This window comes from Pelophylax lessonae (genome assembly GCF_965119305.1).
Source record: "Pelophylax lessonae genome assembly, chromosome: 7".
In the NCBI taxonomy this organism is placed as follows: domain Eukaryota; kingdom Metazoa; phylum Chordata; class Amphibia; order Anura; family Ranidae; genus Pelophylax; species Pelophylax lessonae.
In genome coordinates, this window is record NC_138774.1 from 232,429,855 (window position 1) to 232,447,590 (window position 17,736).

The window sequence follows — 17,736 nt, forward strand, 5'->3', positions numbered from 1 at the left end:
CAAACTTTTTTGAAAGTTTTTCCATGAAAAAAATTTCTTCTCCCATGCAATGAGGCTCAGCTGCACTTGCCCGGTCCTTCGATCCTTCAGAAACACACACTTCCTCACAGCCAGCGGTGGACTAATCTTGCCATCCTCATGTCCAAAGCCAGTCTATGGATGGGATGACATCAGGAACAGTCCATTCACAAGATTGCTGGCTTGATAGGGGGGGGAAGCAGGAGCGGCAGGGATCAATCTTGCAGTTAGCGGATCAGGTAAGTATATCTCCTGTCCGCAATCCCCTAGAAGAAAACGAGCCGTTAACCCATGCAGTGCGCGCACAGCCCCACTGTATAGGAAAATAAAACATTTTCCCAGAGTTCTTCTTGAATAATGAGTCGACACCCCCTCCGGTTTGCATTAATGCTGTGCGATTTCAATGGACAGCACAGTATTCACTGCGGTTCCCACAAATTCACACGAAACAATGTATGCCCTTCAGACTCGATGATAAATCTTTCCAGAAGTAGATTTTCTAGCTTTTAACAACGTAGAAATTACAGATTCAGACACCCCTCTATCCTTCAGCATCTGGCTTTCAACAGCCAAGCCATTAAAGCCAGTGACTGTAAAGCAGGATGGAAGGTCTTAAACTAACAGATCTTCTCTGAGAGGAAATCCCAAAACCTTGCTACAAGCCTCTGTACCTTCCTGTTGAGACGGGAGGCCAACAGGTCCACATTGGGAGTCCCCCACCCGAGACACAGTCGATGAAACACCACCGGGTTGAGAGACCATTCTCCCTGATCCAACTTCTGCTGACTGAGGTAGTCCGCCTGCCAATTTTCTAACCCTGGAATATGCACAGCAGAGATGGCTGAAACTAACCATTCTGCCCACCTTAGAATTCCGGCTACTTCCTGGGCCAATAGGACACTTTTTGGTGCCCCCTTGATGATTTGTTTGACATTTGCCACGGCCGTGGCATTGTCCGATTGAATCCTTACCAGGCGCCACTACAGACGAACTGTCCATTGGGTCAGGCAAAGCCTGATCGCCCGAATTTCCAGGATGTTGATCGGTAAGCTGAGTTCCTTCAGAGTCCAAACCCCCTGAGCACAATCCCTGCCCAAGACACCTCCCCACCCGCACGGGCTAGCATCCATGGTGACCACTGTCCAGTACAGCGGGAGAAAGGATTTGCCCCGTCGAAGCGCTGGAGAGCGGAGCCACCAGATTGGGGATCCCCTCGTACCCCGGCTCAATAGGATCAGATTGTCTAAAGACTGTGGGTTCTTGTTCCATTTGGCAAGAATCTCCTTTTGCAGAGATCTGGTATGGAAATGAGCATCTTTACCTCCAGAAGAACACCTGGGCTGAGGCTGTGTCCAGGGTCAGGCCCTGATAGTCCAGCTTAGTAGACTGAACCAAAACAGATTTTTGGAAATTCAGTTTCCATCCGAACTCTTGTAGAGTTTGCACCGAAATGTCCAGACTGTCTTTTAAGGCATTCTGAGAATCTCCTCATGGAAGGAGGTCGTCCAAGTACCCCAGTACTGCAATCCCCTTCTGCCTTAGCAATGCTAACACCAGGGCCAAAACTTTTGTGAACACACGAGGAGCTGAGGTGAGACCAAAAGGTAATGCCACGAATTGACAGTGCTCCTCCCCAACGACAAAGCGAAGGAAACGCTGATACCTGACATATATTGGAATATAAAGGTAAGCGTCCTTGATATTGATTGAGGTCAGTAAATCCCCATGATGAAGGGATGCCACTACCGTGCAAAGGGACCCCATTCGAAATTTCTGAACCCACACAAAGCGGTTCAAGGCCTTAAGGTCCAGAATTGGACAGACCTTGCCTTCCTTTCCTGGGAACCATAAAAAGATTTGAATAAAACCCCTGAAAGCGTTCCGATTTTGGAACTGGTACAATGACCCCCTGTGAAAGCAGATCCTGTACCGCCCCAAAGAGACCTCATAGGCGATCTGGGGCCAAACGCAGGTTGGAAAGGAAGAACCTTGCCAGAGGCAAGGACCGGAACTCTTGTAACCTAAACTCGTGAATCCATTTGTCTTGAATCAAGGAGGTTCACAGATCCGGAAAGAAGCAAAGACGTTACCCCACCCCAGATATGGGTGAGGGCGCCCCTTCAGGCAGAAGTGGGTTTGTCTGCGGTCCCGGAGGAACCCGCTCTCAACTTACCAGGCCAGGGCCTCTTGGGACCAGGGGTTATGGGTGGATTTTGATCCCTGGTCCTTAGATCCGGAGGGACGAAAGGACCGCTTATGGGCAGAAAAGAATGGGGCCATGTTTGCGACGAGACTCTTTGCTCCTGGTGGTCTGTGGAAGCAGAGTACTCTTACCTCCAGTAAGACCCTTAGTGATCTCTTCCATGGAAGCTCCGAACAAACAGTCTCCTACAAAAGGGAGATCCGTGAATACTTTCTTGGAAGCTTGGTCCACAGACCAGTATTTCAACCATATCATGCGGCGAAGAGTCACTGCTGTCACGGACACCCTACAGGCTAAGGGGGCCGCATCCAGAGAGGCATCACAGATATACTGGTCTGGGAAACCAAGGTTATGGCAAAAAACTGCCGCAGAATAGAACCGGCCATGGTAAAAAGGTACCGGACCTGAGATTCAGTTCTCTTGTCAAAAGGGTCCTTAAAGGACGGAGAGTCCTCCACCGGGAGAAGGGTGGCTTTATTCAACCTGGAAACCTGCGAGTCCACCACAGGTGGCACTGTCAGTTTCTTTAACAGGGACTCTTCAAAAGGATACCTTCTAGCGAAGCGTTTAGGGACCCCAAACATTGCCTTTGGGGGGGAACCCCACTGACTCACAACAATGTGGTTGAAATAGCGGGAAAAGGGAAACACCTTTGCCGCTTTGGAGGCTCTGCGGGTACCAAATTGCACCGGCGTAGCTGCGTCCTCCAATTTCAAAGATTCACACGCTGATACAATCAGTGCATCCACTAGCGCTTTCAATGCACAGCTGTAGTGGAAGAGGAATTGTCTTCGCTATCCGAGCACTCAGGGTGCGTGGACACAGACCCAGTAGGGGGACTCGCATCCGCAGTGGCCAAATCAACCTCAGAATCTGAGGAGACAGAGGATGCAAGTGAAGGCGGAGGATGCTTTTTGCTTGTCCTATTCACACAAGCTAGGCATTGGTGAATGGGTAGTGGTCTGCAGAGGGACCCCGATAGTGAGGGGGGAGCGACATGAAGGGAGGAAGGACACTCTGGGGTCCGACCAACCCAGGGAGGGGCCCTTGTCCACACCGAAAAACCACCAGAAGGGAGGGGGGGGGGTGAACACTACTCACCACACCCTGGGACCGGGCAGGCGCCGCTCCAGGCAGACCACATCTTGGAATGGGGGTGCTGTGGGCCAGAGGCACGCTGCGACTCAGGTCATGACCAGGTTTGCGACCAGAGCTATGCAACGTTCGCAAGGCGTTTAACTCGCCGGCCAGCCCCCATCCAGTTGGGCCATGTCGCGTCCAACCCAGCACGGAGCTAAGATCGGTCAGCACGGAGCCAAGATCGGTCACGCTCGCTGGCAAGACTGGGAAGACCGTAAGGATCTAGAATATCCAGTCTGTTACCCAGTCCGGCAGTTGATTGTAGTTCTCATAGGAACAGAAATAATAAAAGAAGAAAACATTTAGTTTAAAAAAGTGGCAGGATCAGAGATCCCAGCAAGTAACTAGGTCCTTACTCCTGACTAGGCAGAAAAAAAACTGGAGACCTATAGCAGGAAGTGGGAATATAGTCTGCCCTATAGGTGTAGTCAAACTTTTTCCCACCTAGCGTGGTACTCCTGTAGCGGGCAGCATAAACCCAAGGGTCAAAAAATATCTGGAGCTGTGTTTGTCAATGAACGAAAGAGAAAATGAGTGCATGTATAATGCATGGTTACCTTAATGCAGAACTTTACCCATAACAACTTGATAAAAAAATAATGAGGTTTAGCAAGGAACATACATTCCACATTAATAATTATGCTACCAACATTTGTTTGTGCTGTAAATTGCCTCCAGCATTGCTCCAGTTTCTTCTTGCTGGAGGCTGCCAATTTGCTGAAGCCAAAAAGTAGCAGTAAATCTTTACACTGGCAGCTGATTGGCATCTAGTGGCTCTGATTTTCAGCACAGTGCTGAAAAATGGAGATTAACTGAGCATGTGCAGGCCCTTTGGATTTTGTATGGATTTTAAGGGGGACCCCACACCAAAAAAAGTGTGGTGTCCCCCCGCAAAATGCATACCACACCCTTATTCTGAGCATGCACCCTGGCAGGCCAGAAAAGGGGGGGGGTCGAGCAAACGCTTCCCCCCCTCCTAAACCAGGCCACATGCCCCACATGGTGCATGTGGGTGACTACACCCCTTTGTTTACTTAGCGGCAGGGGGAAGTAGTGTCGTCATTCGGCGAGTGTCTAGCTACAGTTGTTTTCAGCACATAAGTCAGCAACCGGCGTTCACAAAAAAATTGATGATGAATTTACATTGGGGAACTAGTTTATGTATTTTTTTTTTTTAAAGGACTTGTCAAAAACTGTTTACGTTTTTTTTTTTTTTTACTTTTGACGTTTTTTTTTGTGAATTCGCTCATTCAGAAACTGGAAGGTGGCCAATACAGTACTTCAAAAAAAAAAAAGTGAATATCGGACCCACCGATAATTGGTCAATCCCTAGTTATAAGCCTCCCTTACTCTATCCAAAAATGGAAGAAAAAAAAAGTTTGACCTTTAGTTACACTTTAAGAAGGGGGTTACACCACCCTTTTTTTTCTGTGCAGCAGTGGTTAGCAAGTCTGAAAACTCACCACGACACTATCTGCAAAAAATGTGCATGTTCTCCCTGTGCTTGTTTGGGTTTCCTCCAACTCCAAAGACATGCTGGTAGGTTAATAGGCCCTAGAATGTGTAAATACTCAAGATAGGGAACTTGGATTCTTGGGGACAGGGACTGATTTGAATACACAATGAAGTTTTTTTTACTAAAACTGGAGAATGCAAAATCTGGTGCAGCTCTGCATAGAAACCAATCCACTTCTAGGTTTTATCAAAGCTTACTTGAACAAGCTGAAGTTACTCTATCCTTTTGAATGTTAAAAAAAAAAAAAAAATACATTGGGGTTGATTTAAAAAAAATACATTGGGGTTGATTTACTAAAACTGATCTGGTGCAGCTCTGCATAGAAACCAATCACCTTACAGGTTTTGCCCTCGTTCACACTGAACTTGGGTTTTTTAATCATGCGAAACCCACATTTCAGTGCGAGTTTGAGGGTGATTTGAAAGATGTCTGTGCGGATTCATGCACTGATGTCTAATGAAATCGCCCCTGAAGTCACCAAAAGTAGTGCAGGCACTGGGATTGGGACAGTGCCAGCAATAGGCTGCGATTTGGCATGCAATTTGACATGTCAAATTGCGCTGATGTGAATGGGGCCTTTATTCTCAAAGCTTAATTGAACCTGCTTGGTGTTAGGAGCCGATTAGTTACTATGAACAGCTGCCCCAGATTTTGAACTCTCCAGTTTTAGTAAATGAACCCCAATATCTAAAGTGCTACATTCATTGTTGGTGCTATATAAATACCTGTAATAATAAAAAAAAAAATATTAGTGTTTCCCAGCTGTCCTCCAGTCCTAGCAGCAATGCAGGTTTCAAAACAATGTTAGATTAAATTGTGTGCATACATACACAGTTAGGTCCATATATATTTGGACACAGGAACAATTTTAGATTTTTTCAGGCATTTACCAAAACATATTCAAGCTATAGTTATATAATGGATATGGGCTGAAAGTGCACACTCTCGGGTTTAATTTGAGGAAGGTTGAGGTTTGGCCCCTTTTATATGGACTTTCCAATCCGGTCCGCCTGTCGGTTTTTCACGCGGATCTGATCGGATGCTCCATGCATCCCTATGGGGCAAAGGATGTCAGCGGAGACATCTCCGCTGACACCTGCTGCTGTCCGATTCTGTCCGTGAAATCCGGACGGATGGAAACCCTATCTTCCATCTGTCTGGCGGATCGGATAAGATCAGATGAAAATGGACATGCGGTCCGTTCTCATCTGATCTCCCATAGAGAGAGAGGCTCTGACAGCTCCGTCTCTGCACACAGAGCGGTCATCCACCCGCTCAGCGGGGATCGGTGGATCCATCCCCCACAAAGCACAACGGATTCCGTCGGCGCACCGCCATGTGAAAGGGGCCTTTAGGAATTACAGCTCTTAAGAATAGCCCTCCCCCTTTTTCAAGGGATCAAAAGTAATTGGACAATTGAATCAAAAGCGGTTTCATGGCCAGGTGTGGGGTACTCCTTTGTTATTTCTTCATCAATTAGGCAGGTAAAAGGTCTGGAGTTGATTCTAAGTGTGATATTTGCATTTGGAAGCAATTGCTGTGAACATACATCATGCGTTTAAAGGAGCTGTCCATGCAAGTGAAACAGGCCATTGTAAGACTTCAAAAATTAAACAAATCCATCAGAGAGATAGCAGCAACATTAGGAGTGGCCAAATCAACAGTTTGGTACATACTGAGGAAAGAAGAATGCACTGGTGAGCTCAGTAACATAAAAAGGCCTGGACGTCCACGGAAGACAACAGTGGTGGATGATCGCAGGATCCTCTCTATGGTAAAGAAAAACCCATTCACAACATCCAGACAAGTAAAAGACACTCTCCAGGAGTTGGGCATATCATTCTCAAAGTCTATAATCAAGAGAAGACTTCACGAGAGCAAATACAGAGGGTTCACCTCTAGGAGCAAACCATTCATAAGCCTGAAGAATATAAAAGCCAGACTAGACTTTGCCAAAAAAAAAAAAAAAAAAAAATCGAAAAATAGCCAGACCAGTTCTGGAACAGCATTCTTTGGACAGATGAAATGAAGATCAATCTGTACCAGAATGACCGGAAGAAAAAAGTGAGGAGAAGGCTTGGAACAGCTCATGATCCAAAGCACACAACGTCATCTGTAAAACATGGTGGAAGCAGTGCTATGACATGGGCATGCAAGCTTTCAGTGGCACTGGGTCATTGGTGTTTATTGATGATGTAACAGAAGACAGAAGCAGCCGGATGAATTCTGCAGTGTTTAGAGAGATGCAGTATACTGTCAGCCCAGATTCAGCCAAATGCAGCAAAGTTGATTGGACGGCGCTTCACAGTACAGATGGACAATGATCCAAAACACACCACAAAAGCAATCCAGGAGTTTTTGAAGGAAAATAAGTGGAATTTTTTGCAATGGCCGAGTCAATCACCTGATCTCAACCCAATTGAGCATGCATTTCACTTGCTGAAGGCAAAACTAAAAGGCAGAAAGACCAAAAAAACAAAGAAAAACTGAAGACAGCTGCAGTTAGAGCCTAGCAAAGCATCAGAAAGGAGGAAACCCAGTCTTTACTAATGTCCATGGGTTCCAGACTTCAGGCAGTCATTGCCAGTAAAGGATTCTCAAGAAAATATAAAAAAAAAGGAACATTTTATGATTATATTAAATTTGTCCAACTACATTTGAGACCCTGAAAATAGGTGGACTGTGTATAAAAATGGTTACAGTTTCTAAAATGTGTACTTGATATTTATGTTCAACCCTTGAATTAAAGCTGAAAGTCTGCACCTCAAATTAATTTGTATTGTTTCATTTTAATTTTATTCTGGTGGCATACAGAGCCAAAAGTATGAAAAGTGTGCCTGTGTCCAAATATAAATGGACCTGTGTGTGTGTATGTATTTGTGCGTGTGTGTTATATATATATAATATACACACACATACACACATATACATACAAACACACAAGAAATGATTGCCAGCCCAAAAATTGCACTATAGAAGTATTATAGAATAAGGGAGATCTACTGAGCACAGTACATAAATACAAAAATATTTATTTGTTAATTAAAAAAAAAAAATTACAGGAAAAAAAGACATAAAAGTGGTCTACATATATAAGGACAATTATGATCTACAGCTTGTTTAGGCAGGGGGCAGTCTCTACCCCCTCTCTGAAATGAGATAGAAGGAAGATTTTGAATGATAGCCATTCCTTGCTCTTGCAGATCCATGCACCTGAATGATTTACGCTTGGCAACGATACCACCTACCAAATGCAATAAGTGATGTAACCTTTGCTGCAACAACATGTACCAACATGGCCACTGGCCATATCCACTTGTAGCTTGGAGGTTGGGGAATGGTTAAGATGTTACCGCCCCTCTCCTACTCATGTAAATGATGGCTTAGAGATGAACTTCAGGATAACACAATATTGGCTAAATACATTTGACATGTGCATTCTGCCTAAATCTTGGTGTGCTTTGTGTATTTCTTCCAGATCTGTGCAGTAATCCAGTGTGAGACTTTTCCTTCCTGTATTAAAGACCAGTCACTGCTGCTCTCTCTCTCCTTGTGCAGGGTGATTGGTCTCGTCTCCACCCCCTTCCTATAATAAAGACCAGTCACTGCTGATCTCTCTCTCCTTGTGCAGGGTGATTGGTCTCGTCTCCACCCCCTTCCTGTATTAAAGACCAGTCACTGCTGCTCTCTCTCTCCTTGTGCAGGGTGATTGGTCTCGTCTCCACCCCCTTCCTATAATAAAGACCAGTCACTGCTGCTCTCTCTCTCCTTGTGCAGGGTGATTGGTCTCGTCTCCACCCCCTTCCTATAATAAAGACCAATCACTGCTGCTCTCTCTCTCCTTGTGCAGGGTGATTGGTCTCGTCTCCACCCCTTCCTGTATTAAAGACCAATCACTGCTGCTCTCTCTCTCCTTGTGCAGGGTGATTGGTCTCGTCTCCACCCCCTTCCTGTATTAAAGACCAATCACTGCTGCTCTCTCTCTCCTTGTGCAGGGTGATTGGTCTTGTCTCCACCCCTTCCTGTAGTTTTCTGAGCAGTCTGTAATAGGAGGAGCCTGCGGCTCGCTCAAACAGCTCTGCTCAAGGCAATCTGGGTTTGAGAATAGATTTGATGTACAAGTGGATTCATATGCTCTGTGACTACTAAAGAATATATTTATTATGATGTTTGTGATATGAGTTCAGCTTTAATTTTTTTTGCTTTCAAGTCTCAAGTCTCCCAGGCTGTGTTTTTGTTGAGGCGTCAGTTAGTGTGTCCATGTCTTGTTTCTTATTTGCAGTCTTGATTCTATAACAATTCAATTATTTTTTCATAGATTACAGATTTAAAATGTCTTTTTGTTTTTAAATATTATGCTGTGAGATCTTGTTTTCAATACCTTTACATTTTAAAACTAGCCTCACGCATGTACCAAGGGATGGTCTAACCAATGTAAAGGCACAGGGAAAGGAAGGACCAATATGTGCCCTAGCAAGATTACAATGCTAATTTAAAAAAATAGACAGCCTTTTGTAGTAGAACTTTAGTCAGAAAATTAAGCCCTGCTCAATCACTTCAGGCTGGCCCCTTTTTCAGGTATGGCTATGTAAAACATTCAAAATAAGTATCAATACTGTTTAAAGCGACTGAAAAGTGATCTGTGTAATGGTTTTCCTCTTCTTGGGTCCCTGGCTTGAGCTCCTGGCCCCTCCCTCCTGTTGGGTGCCCCCATAGCAAGCTGCTTGCTATGGGGGCACCCGAGCCGAATCACAACTCTGTGTGTTCATTCAGACATGGAGCTGTGACTCAGTCCTGCCTCCTCTCTCCTGATCGGCTGACTAACAGCAGCGGGAGCCAATTGCGCAGCGCTGCTGTCTCAGTCAATGAGGGGAGTCCCGGGCAGCTGAGAAACTCCTGAAACAACGCTGGGAAAAGCTTGGCTAAGGTAAGTATTAGGGGGGCTGGGGGGAGATGCACAAGAGTTTTTTTTTTATCTTAATGCATAAAGATAAAAAAAAAAAAAACTTTGTGCCTTTACAATCCCTTTAAAATCCAGCAATACGCCGTCTCACCCTGCTCTGCACATGCTCAGTTGCTCTCTACTTTTAGGCACTGTGACAAATTTGTAGAGGCTGATCTGCTAGACACCTAAAGATTTACTGCTGCTAAGGGGCTCTGGGCTTCAGCAAAATGGCAGCCTCCAGCAAGCAAACAGGAACAACGTTGGAGTAACTCACAGCACACACTAATGTTGGTGGCATAATTATTATTGTGGAATGTATGTTCCTTAAGAACATTTTCCTATCAAGTTGTAATGGGTAAAGTTCCTCATTAAGGGGGGGGGGGGGGGGCATGTCTGGCATATTTTTAAATGTAGTTTGTGTCTACACACAAAACATGGAGCGTTGCCAGGACTGGAGTGCAGCATTGGGATACAAATTACCTACACAGCAAACACAAGAATCAACAGGTACTTTAAGGCCTAGTTCACACTTGAGGGACACTGCCCAGTCCCAATTTTTGAAGCGGCACCATTCATTTAAATGGGTCTCCCTTTGCTCCAAAATTGTGTTACAAGAACCTCATGTACCAAAATGTTTACATGAGCCAGTCCTGCTTTACACCATCTGTTTTGTCATGCAGTAAAATGCACGACTTCTGCCACTGCTTGTTTCTGCTGCACCCAAGTGTGAATGGGGCCTAAAGAGATTGCAATGCCAAAATACAAAAAGCACACAACCTTTTAATGGGACATTAGAAAACATTTCTAAATTCAGTATTGAGCTGCCACACAATGTAAGTAGGTCTGTATGCAGAAAACATGAACTGTTGCTGGGACTGGAGTACCAATTACACACACAGCAAATCAACAGGCACCCTAACTAGACTGCAATGTCAGAATCGGCACACAGACAAGTATAGCTTTAAAATCAGTTCTGGGTTGCAAAACAATGTAACTATGTCTGTGATTATGCATAACGTAGGGACTGGGAGTGGAGTGCAGGTTTGGGGAGCACAGGCCCATATCTAGGTAGGGGGTTGGGAGAAAGAAGGGGGAGGGTAAAGGTCTGGGTTACATGATCTCATTGAATAAGCCTGTCTGTGGGCAGGGAGATTGAAGGGTCTGGGGAGGAGTTCATGGACGAGGGGGGGGGGGAGGGGCACTGTCCTGATAAATAGAACTGTCTCTGAGCAGAGAGAGGGGTGGGCCTTTGTCCTGTTGAATATACCTGGGTAGGTAGATCAGTAGGTGTCCCTGGTTACCTTGACTCTAAACCAGAACATAGCCAAGTGGATGGGAAGGGGTGTAGGTAGGTACAGTCTCAGGGGGAGGGGTGTAGTAGGTAGTTTGGGGAAAGGGTTACCTTGACTCCAAACGGCTCATGGTCAAGCAGATGGGGGAAGGGAGTAATGGGTAGGTAGGTACACAGTCTGGGGTGGCTGTACACAGCTCAGTAGGCGCTATGACTGAACAGAAACATGGCCTGTTTAATGGGGGAGGAGACATAGATAGAAGGGGGGGGTCCAATAGGTGTCCCAGGTTACTTTGACTCTGAACTGGATCATGGCCAGGTGGATGGGGGAGGAGGATATAGGTAGGTAGTAGATGGGGGGAGGAGTTTAGTAGGTAAGTAGTAGATAGGGGGGTATAGTAGGTAGGTGTCCCCGCTTACACTGACTCTGAACCATATCATGGCCAGGCAGATCAGGGAGAGGATATAGTTAGGTAGTAGATGGGAGGGGAGTAATAGATGGGAAATATGGGGGAGGGTCGTAGTAGATGGGGGAAGGGTATAGTAGGTAGGTAGTAGATAGGGGGAGGGGTGTAGTAGGTAGGTAGTAGATAGGGGGAGGGGTGTAGTGATAGGGGGAGGGGTGTAGTAGGTAGTAGATGGGGGGAGGGGTGTAGTGGGTAGGTAGTAGATAGGGGGAGGGGTGTAGTAGGTAGTAGATGGGGGGAGGGGTGTAGTAGGTAGTAGATAGGGGGAGGGGTGTAGTAGGTAGTAGATGGGGGGAGGGGTGTAGTGGGTAGGTAGTAGATAGGGGGAGGGGTGTAGTGATAGGGGGAGGGGTGTAGTAGGTAGTAGATGGGGGGAGGGGTGTAGTAGGTAGTAGATGGGGGGAGGGGTGTAGTAGGTAGTAGATAGGGGGAGGGGTGTAGTAGGTAGGTAGTAGATAGGGGGAGGGGTGTAGTGATAGGGGGAGGGGTGTAGTAGGTAGTAGATGGGGGGAGGGGTGTAGTGGGTAGGTAGTAGATAGGGGGAGGGGTGTAGTGATAGGGGGAGGGGTGTAGTAGGTATTAGATGGGGGGTAGGGTGGAGAGGAGTTTAGTAGGTAAGTAGTAGATAGGGGGGTATAATAGGTAGGTGTCCCCGGTTACCTTGACTCTGAACCGGATCATGGCCAGGCGGATGAGGGAGAGGATATAGTTAGGTAGTAGATTGGGGGGAGGGGTATAGTAGGTAGGAAATATGGGGGAGGGGTGTAGTAGGTAGGTAGTAGATTGGGGGGAGGGGTGTAGTAGATTGGGGGGAGGGGTATAGTAGGTAAGTAGTAGGTAGGTGTCCCCGGTTACCTTGACTCTGAACCGGATCATGGCCAGGCGGATGAGGGAGAGGATATAGTTAGGTAGTAGATTGGGGGGGAGGGGTGTAGTAGGTGGGGGAGGGGTGTAGTAAATTGGGGGGAGGGGTATATTAGGTGGGGGAGGGGTGTAGTAGGTAGGAAATATGGGGGAGGGGTGTAGTAGATTGGGGGGAGGGGTATAGTAGGTAGGTAGTAGATTGGGGGGAGGGGTATAGTAGGTTGGGGAGGGGTATAGTAGGTAGTGGATTGGGAGAGGGGTGTAGTAGATGGGGGGAGGGGTATAGTAGGTGGGGGAGGGGTGTAGTAGATTGGGGGGAGGGATGTAGTAGGTGGGGGAGGGGTGTAGTATATTGGGGGAGGGGTATAGTAGGTGGGGGAGGGGTGTAGTAGGTAGGAAATATGGGGGAGGGGTATAGTATGTAGGTAGTAGATTGGGGGGAGGGGTGTAGTAGATTGGGGGGAGGGGTGTAGTAGATTGGGGGGAGGGGTATAGTAGGTGGGGAGGGGTATAGTAGATTGGGGGGAGGGGTGTAGTAGATTGGGGGGAGGGGTATAGTAGGTGGGGAGGGGTATAGTAGATTGGGGGAGGGGTATAGTAGGTAAGTAGTAGGTAGGTGTCCCCGGTTACCTTGACTCTGAACCGGATCATGGCCAGGCGGATGCAGTGGGCCAGGCAGGCGGGCGGTAAGAACCAGGCCCGGGGGGGCGGGGTGCCCTTGTTCCCGATGTGGCTGACAATAAGCTGAGCCGTCTGCCGCTCGCCCTGCGCCCTCCTCGCCCACTCGGGGAGCCTCTCCTTGGCCAGCGTACCGTTGAACATGGCTACCAGCTCCAGGCCGCCCTGGTATAGACAGGCCTGGGACAGGGCCGCCAGGTAGCCCAGCATGGCGTTCCATTGGCCCCCGCACACCCAGTCCGTCTGGTATCCGCCGTACAGACGCTGCAGGGCCGAGTCCGCGTCCACCAGAACCCGGCAGGGAGGGGGCGCCCCCGGGGTGGGGGGCTGTGTGGGGGGAGGGGGTGGCGGAGGGGGGTAACCGGCCCGGTGCTGTTGTCGGGCGACCGTTCGGGCCAACTTTAACAAGTCTACGGGCACCACGGCCCCCGGGCAGCGCTTCTCCAGGAACTCCTGGAAGCCCTGCACCCCCATTGTGTGTCCGGGGGGAGGGGAGCAGCGGAACCGAGCCCGGGGCTATTCACGTTAGGGAGGAGGAGGAGGGGGGGCGCTGGGCAGGAGACGGAGCTGGCGGTACACGGCGGGCGGCTTCCTCCCTCACAGAGCTTGGCTGAGGGGGGACGGTCCCTGCGCGCCACCAAGCGCCATCTTAATCGCCTTCTTCTTCTTCAGCACGGCTCGGCTTACTACGCCCCTGAGAGGCGCGGTGCAGCCCGGGAAATGGAGTCATAGCCTCCATCCGCTTACACTGCCCTGCTAAGGCCCGAGAACTACAACTCCCGGCATCCCCAGCGTCGCCCTCCCCGAACCAGGCGCGCGCCGTCACCCAGCGGGACAGAGACCGCCATTGTATTTATTATTAGGTATAGACGGGGCGCCCGGGCCCCCTCCAACGCCCGAAAGAGGGCCACTTCAGCGGCTGTGGGGAGAGAGGCGAACGTGGGGTTTGTGGGCGTGACGGTCTGCTCCGTGTAAATGGCAAGTGATGGGAGCGCGGGATAACTCTCCTTCCCGGCATGCCCCGCGCCCCCACACGGGCCTATTTTTTTTTATATATCTCACGAGGTGGCTGAGGTGTTGGAATAACCATCACGAGTACAGTTTAAGCACGAATAAAGTTTTTGTTGTTTAAATAAATCACCCAGCCATGACATATTAACAGTGTGTATCCTGACCACCACTCTGAAATCATTGGTCTTCTCCCTCGCCAACATGGCCACCGATGGAGAACATAGAAAACCATTGTTCTCTCTTTATTCTCTGCTCCAAAATACCTCATTTACACAGAGAGGGACAGGTGGAAAAAAAAAAGTTGAGCTGTGATTTTACCGACCACGAAGCTGGAAGCGCGACAAACTCTTCTCGCCATGCCTTGCACACACACGGGCCTGCGTTTTATCATAGGAAGTAGCTGAGGTGTTGGCATAGTCACGCTCCTGTTACAGTTCAAGGACAAATAAAGTTTTTCTTGTTTAAAGCATATTAACCACATCTACAACAAACGACCCTCAGACCTCCATCACCGCTCACTTGCTCCCTCACCAAGATGGCCGCAGCCGCTGAAAACACAGAAAACCATTTTATTATGTCTCGTTTACTCTACAAGGCCTCACGGAGGTTACCCCACATGGAGTGGGGCTGTAGAAAAACACAAGGCTGAGCCGTGGTTTTACAACCACCAAGCCATAAGGCCAGGGTGCCGCCAAAATCTCCAACCACATCACTTTCAGGGACTCTACAGCAGGAATAATTGGAGATTTCCACAAGCTGCTGATTTTTATAGCCCACTGGCAGCCACTACACTATGTTACATGAGCAGTTGCCTCTTTCCACAGAATGTCGGGTAAGGAGGAACAAAGTTGTCACCGCCTTGGAGGCGGCCATGTTGTTGGTTGGTAGTGGCCTTACTAACAATGTCCAGTCATTATAGCTTGTTCTGTAGAGGCTGCTGGTGGTCTGTGAAAAATGCAACTCTTTAAAATCTCCAAATACTGATACTGGAGAGTCACCGGCAGAGACGCAGTTGGACATTTTGGTGAGTTGGAGTTATCGGCAGAACACCGGTCATACATAGCTTGATTTTCAAATCAAAGTCCTCTTTAGAGAGAGATTTGGGGTCTATTAGACCCCAAATCTCTCCTCTGTCCCCCCATGCAGCTGAAAGGAGCGAGATCGGTCTGATCAGCTGCTTCTCTGGCCGCTGGTGGCCAGGGAAAGAAAGGAGCAGAACCGGAATTTACAAATATCCATCGCTCCCGGTTTCCAGGGTTAGAGAGAGAGGGGAACAACATCAGGTCCTCTCTGTCCCAGGCAGCCATCGCTGTCGGCCACGTCGCTCCTGGCCCCTGCGATAGGACTGGAGAGGCAGCTGGAGGGTGGGACCCCCCTTCCACCACCTTTAAAAGTGATTGAGTGGCTTATTAGTGATTAATAAATATTCTAAAGTGCAATATAAATCTCAATCAAAAATATGATCGAACAATACAGTACAAATTATAAAATATCTTTAATGCTTAAAAAGTGACAGTGCTAAATAAACAACCCTTCAGTGCTTCCAAAGTGTGGGTGTTTGAAATGTGTATAGCGGTGATCAAATTTCTTTATCAGATTAGGCCAATTCGTATTCTGCTATATATTTTTGGTAAAAAAAAATTCCAAAAAGGGTATATTGATTGGTTTGCGCAAAAGTTATAGCGTTTACAAACTATGGGATAGATTTATGGACTTTTTATTGTTTTTATTAGTAAGGGCGGCGATCAGCGATTTTTAGCGGGATTGCGACATTGCGGCGGACAAATTTGACACTAAAGGCCCGTACACACGTGCAGATTGTCGGCCGAAAAGATCCGGCCGACAACCGATCGGCCGATTTTCGGCTTGTTAGTATGATGCTTCCGACAGCCGACAGCGCACTTTCGGCCGAAAAGAATCTGTCGTTCAAGCATTAAAATTTTTGTTGTCCAACACCAGAACGGCCGATTGTTCGCCAGTCAGTACAGAATTCGGCCGACAGACAGCAGATTTGCAAGACTGGGCATGCTCAGAAAAGAAAAAAAAAAAACAGGAAAGTTAACCATCACATGACATCACTTCTGCAGTCGGCTGTTGTTGGCCGACAAAATTTGTGTGCAGTCTTTAGCACTTTTCAACAAACAAGACAGCCCTGGACAAAAGACGGCCGATCGTTCGGCCGACGATCGGTACGTGTGTACGGGGCTTTAAGGGCCATACACACTATAAGATTTTCTGAAGACTTTTTCCTTCAGATTTACCTTTTCTATGTAGTGCAAGAGCCTGCCAGATTTCATACAAATGTAAAGTGTTTAGGTTTGACCTCATATTATATGGTTTTGGTAAATCTAAAGGAAAAAGTCTTCAGAAAATCTTATAGTGTGTATGGCCTATAAGTGACTTTTTTGGGCACCAGTGACACCAATCAGTGCTAAAAATATGCAGTTACTATATAAATGACACTGATAGGGAAGGGGTTAACATCAGGGGCAATCAAGGGGTTAGGTGTGCTCCTAGGGAGTGCTTTCTAACTGGGGGGTGGACTGACTGCAGAAAGAGAGAGATCTGTGTTCCTGATTAGTAGGAACACAAGATCTCTCTCTTCCTGTTTGACAGAACGGCGGTCTGCCTTGTTTACATTGGCAGACCGCAGTTCTGTCATTCTCCTAAACGATCACGGTGGTGGGCGCCCCCTAGAGCCCATCTACAAAATCACATACCAGTACATGATTTTGCGCTTAAAGCGGAGTTCCGGGCACAAAAACGATTTTTTTTTTTTTGTGCCCCTCCGCTAGGTAGACCTGACCTGAAAAGGAATTGGATAGTTATTTTTATTTTTTTTGTTTACTCACCTTTTTATTGAAGATCGTAAATACTCACCTCTGACTGCTTCCTCCCTCGGAGCCGCAGCTCACCCCGTCACTTCCTGCCTCGCGATGATTCCTGGGAGCTAAACGTCATCGCTCCCAGGAATCAATGCGCCACACCGACCCCGCTCGTCACTTCCGGGCGACGCCGCATTCCCCTGCTAAACAGCTTCTGGGCATGCCCAGAAGCTGTTTAGGAATGTGGCGCCGCGCCGGAAGTGACGAGTGGGGCCGGTGCGGCGCATTCTGGCGGAAGAAGACGCAGAAGAGGACCGCGCCGGCGTCAGCTGCCCACAAGAGAGATGGAAACGCTGTGGAAGAAATTTTCTAAGTAAGTATTTCTTCTAAAAGGTAAGTGCGAACCGGGACAGATCAGAGGCTAGCCATTGTGGAATGTGCTAGCCCTGACTGTCCCGGGGGTATGTTCATCAAAAAATGACATCTGTGCCCGGAACTCCGCTTTAAGGGCCCCCCTCCCTCACTAAATGAATGTGGGGCAGTCTTTCAATGGTTAATGGATTGTAGTGGTAGTTCACCTTTTAGGAAGGAGAAAAAAAATCAGTTTCTTATTATTATACCCACACATTGCTGGAAAAGAAGAGCGTGGGCAAAATACAAGCTATCTCCTTCTTCAAGTGTCACCATACAATCCATGTAAACATCGTCCTGTGAGTGACAGCGGCAGTAAAGCGGAAGCACAAATCTATTTGCAGTGGTGGGCACTGGGCAGTCTATA

General features: G+C 47.7%; 1 protein-coding gene across 3 annotated transcripts in view; it reads right to left on the reverse strand.

Annotated features, from left to right (window-relative positions):
• The window catches only part of FAM120C (family with sequence similarity 120 member C), an 88,066-nt gene extending 74,181 nt beyond the window's left edge, over window positions 1-13,885 (reverse strand). Inside the window, exon 1 of one of the 3 annotated variants that reach the window (XM_082263519.1) lies at window positions 13,075-13,885. In XM_082263519.1, the coding sequence (XP_082119645.1) occupies window positions 13,075-13,596 (522 nt within the window). In that variant the 5' untranslated portion in view covers window positions 13,597-13,885. Of the gene's footprint in view, window positions 1-12,240; window positions 12,268-13,074 lie in introns of those variants that run through there. The other 2 variants (XM_082263518.1, XM_082263520.1) reach the window with 2 other exon arrangements.
• Between the last annotated feature and the right edge of the window lie 3,851 nt (window positions 13,886-17,736).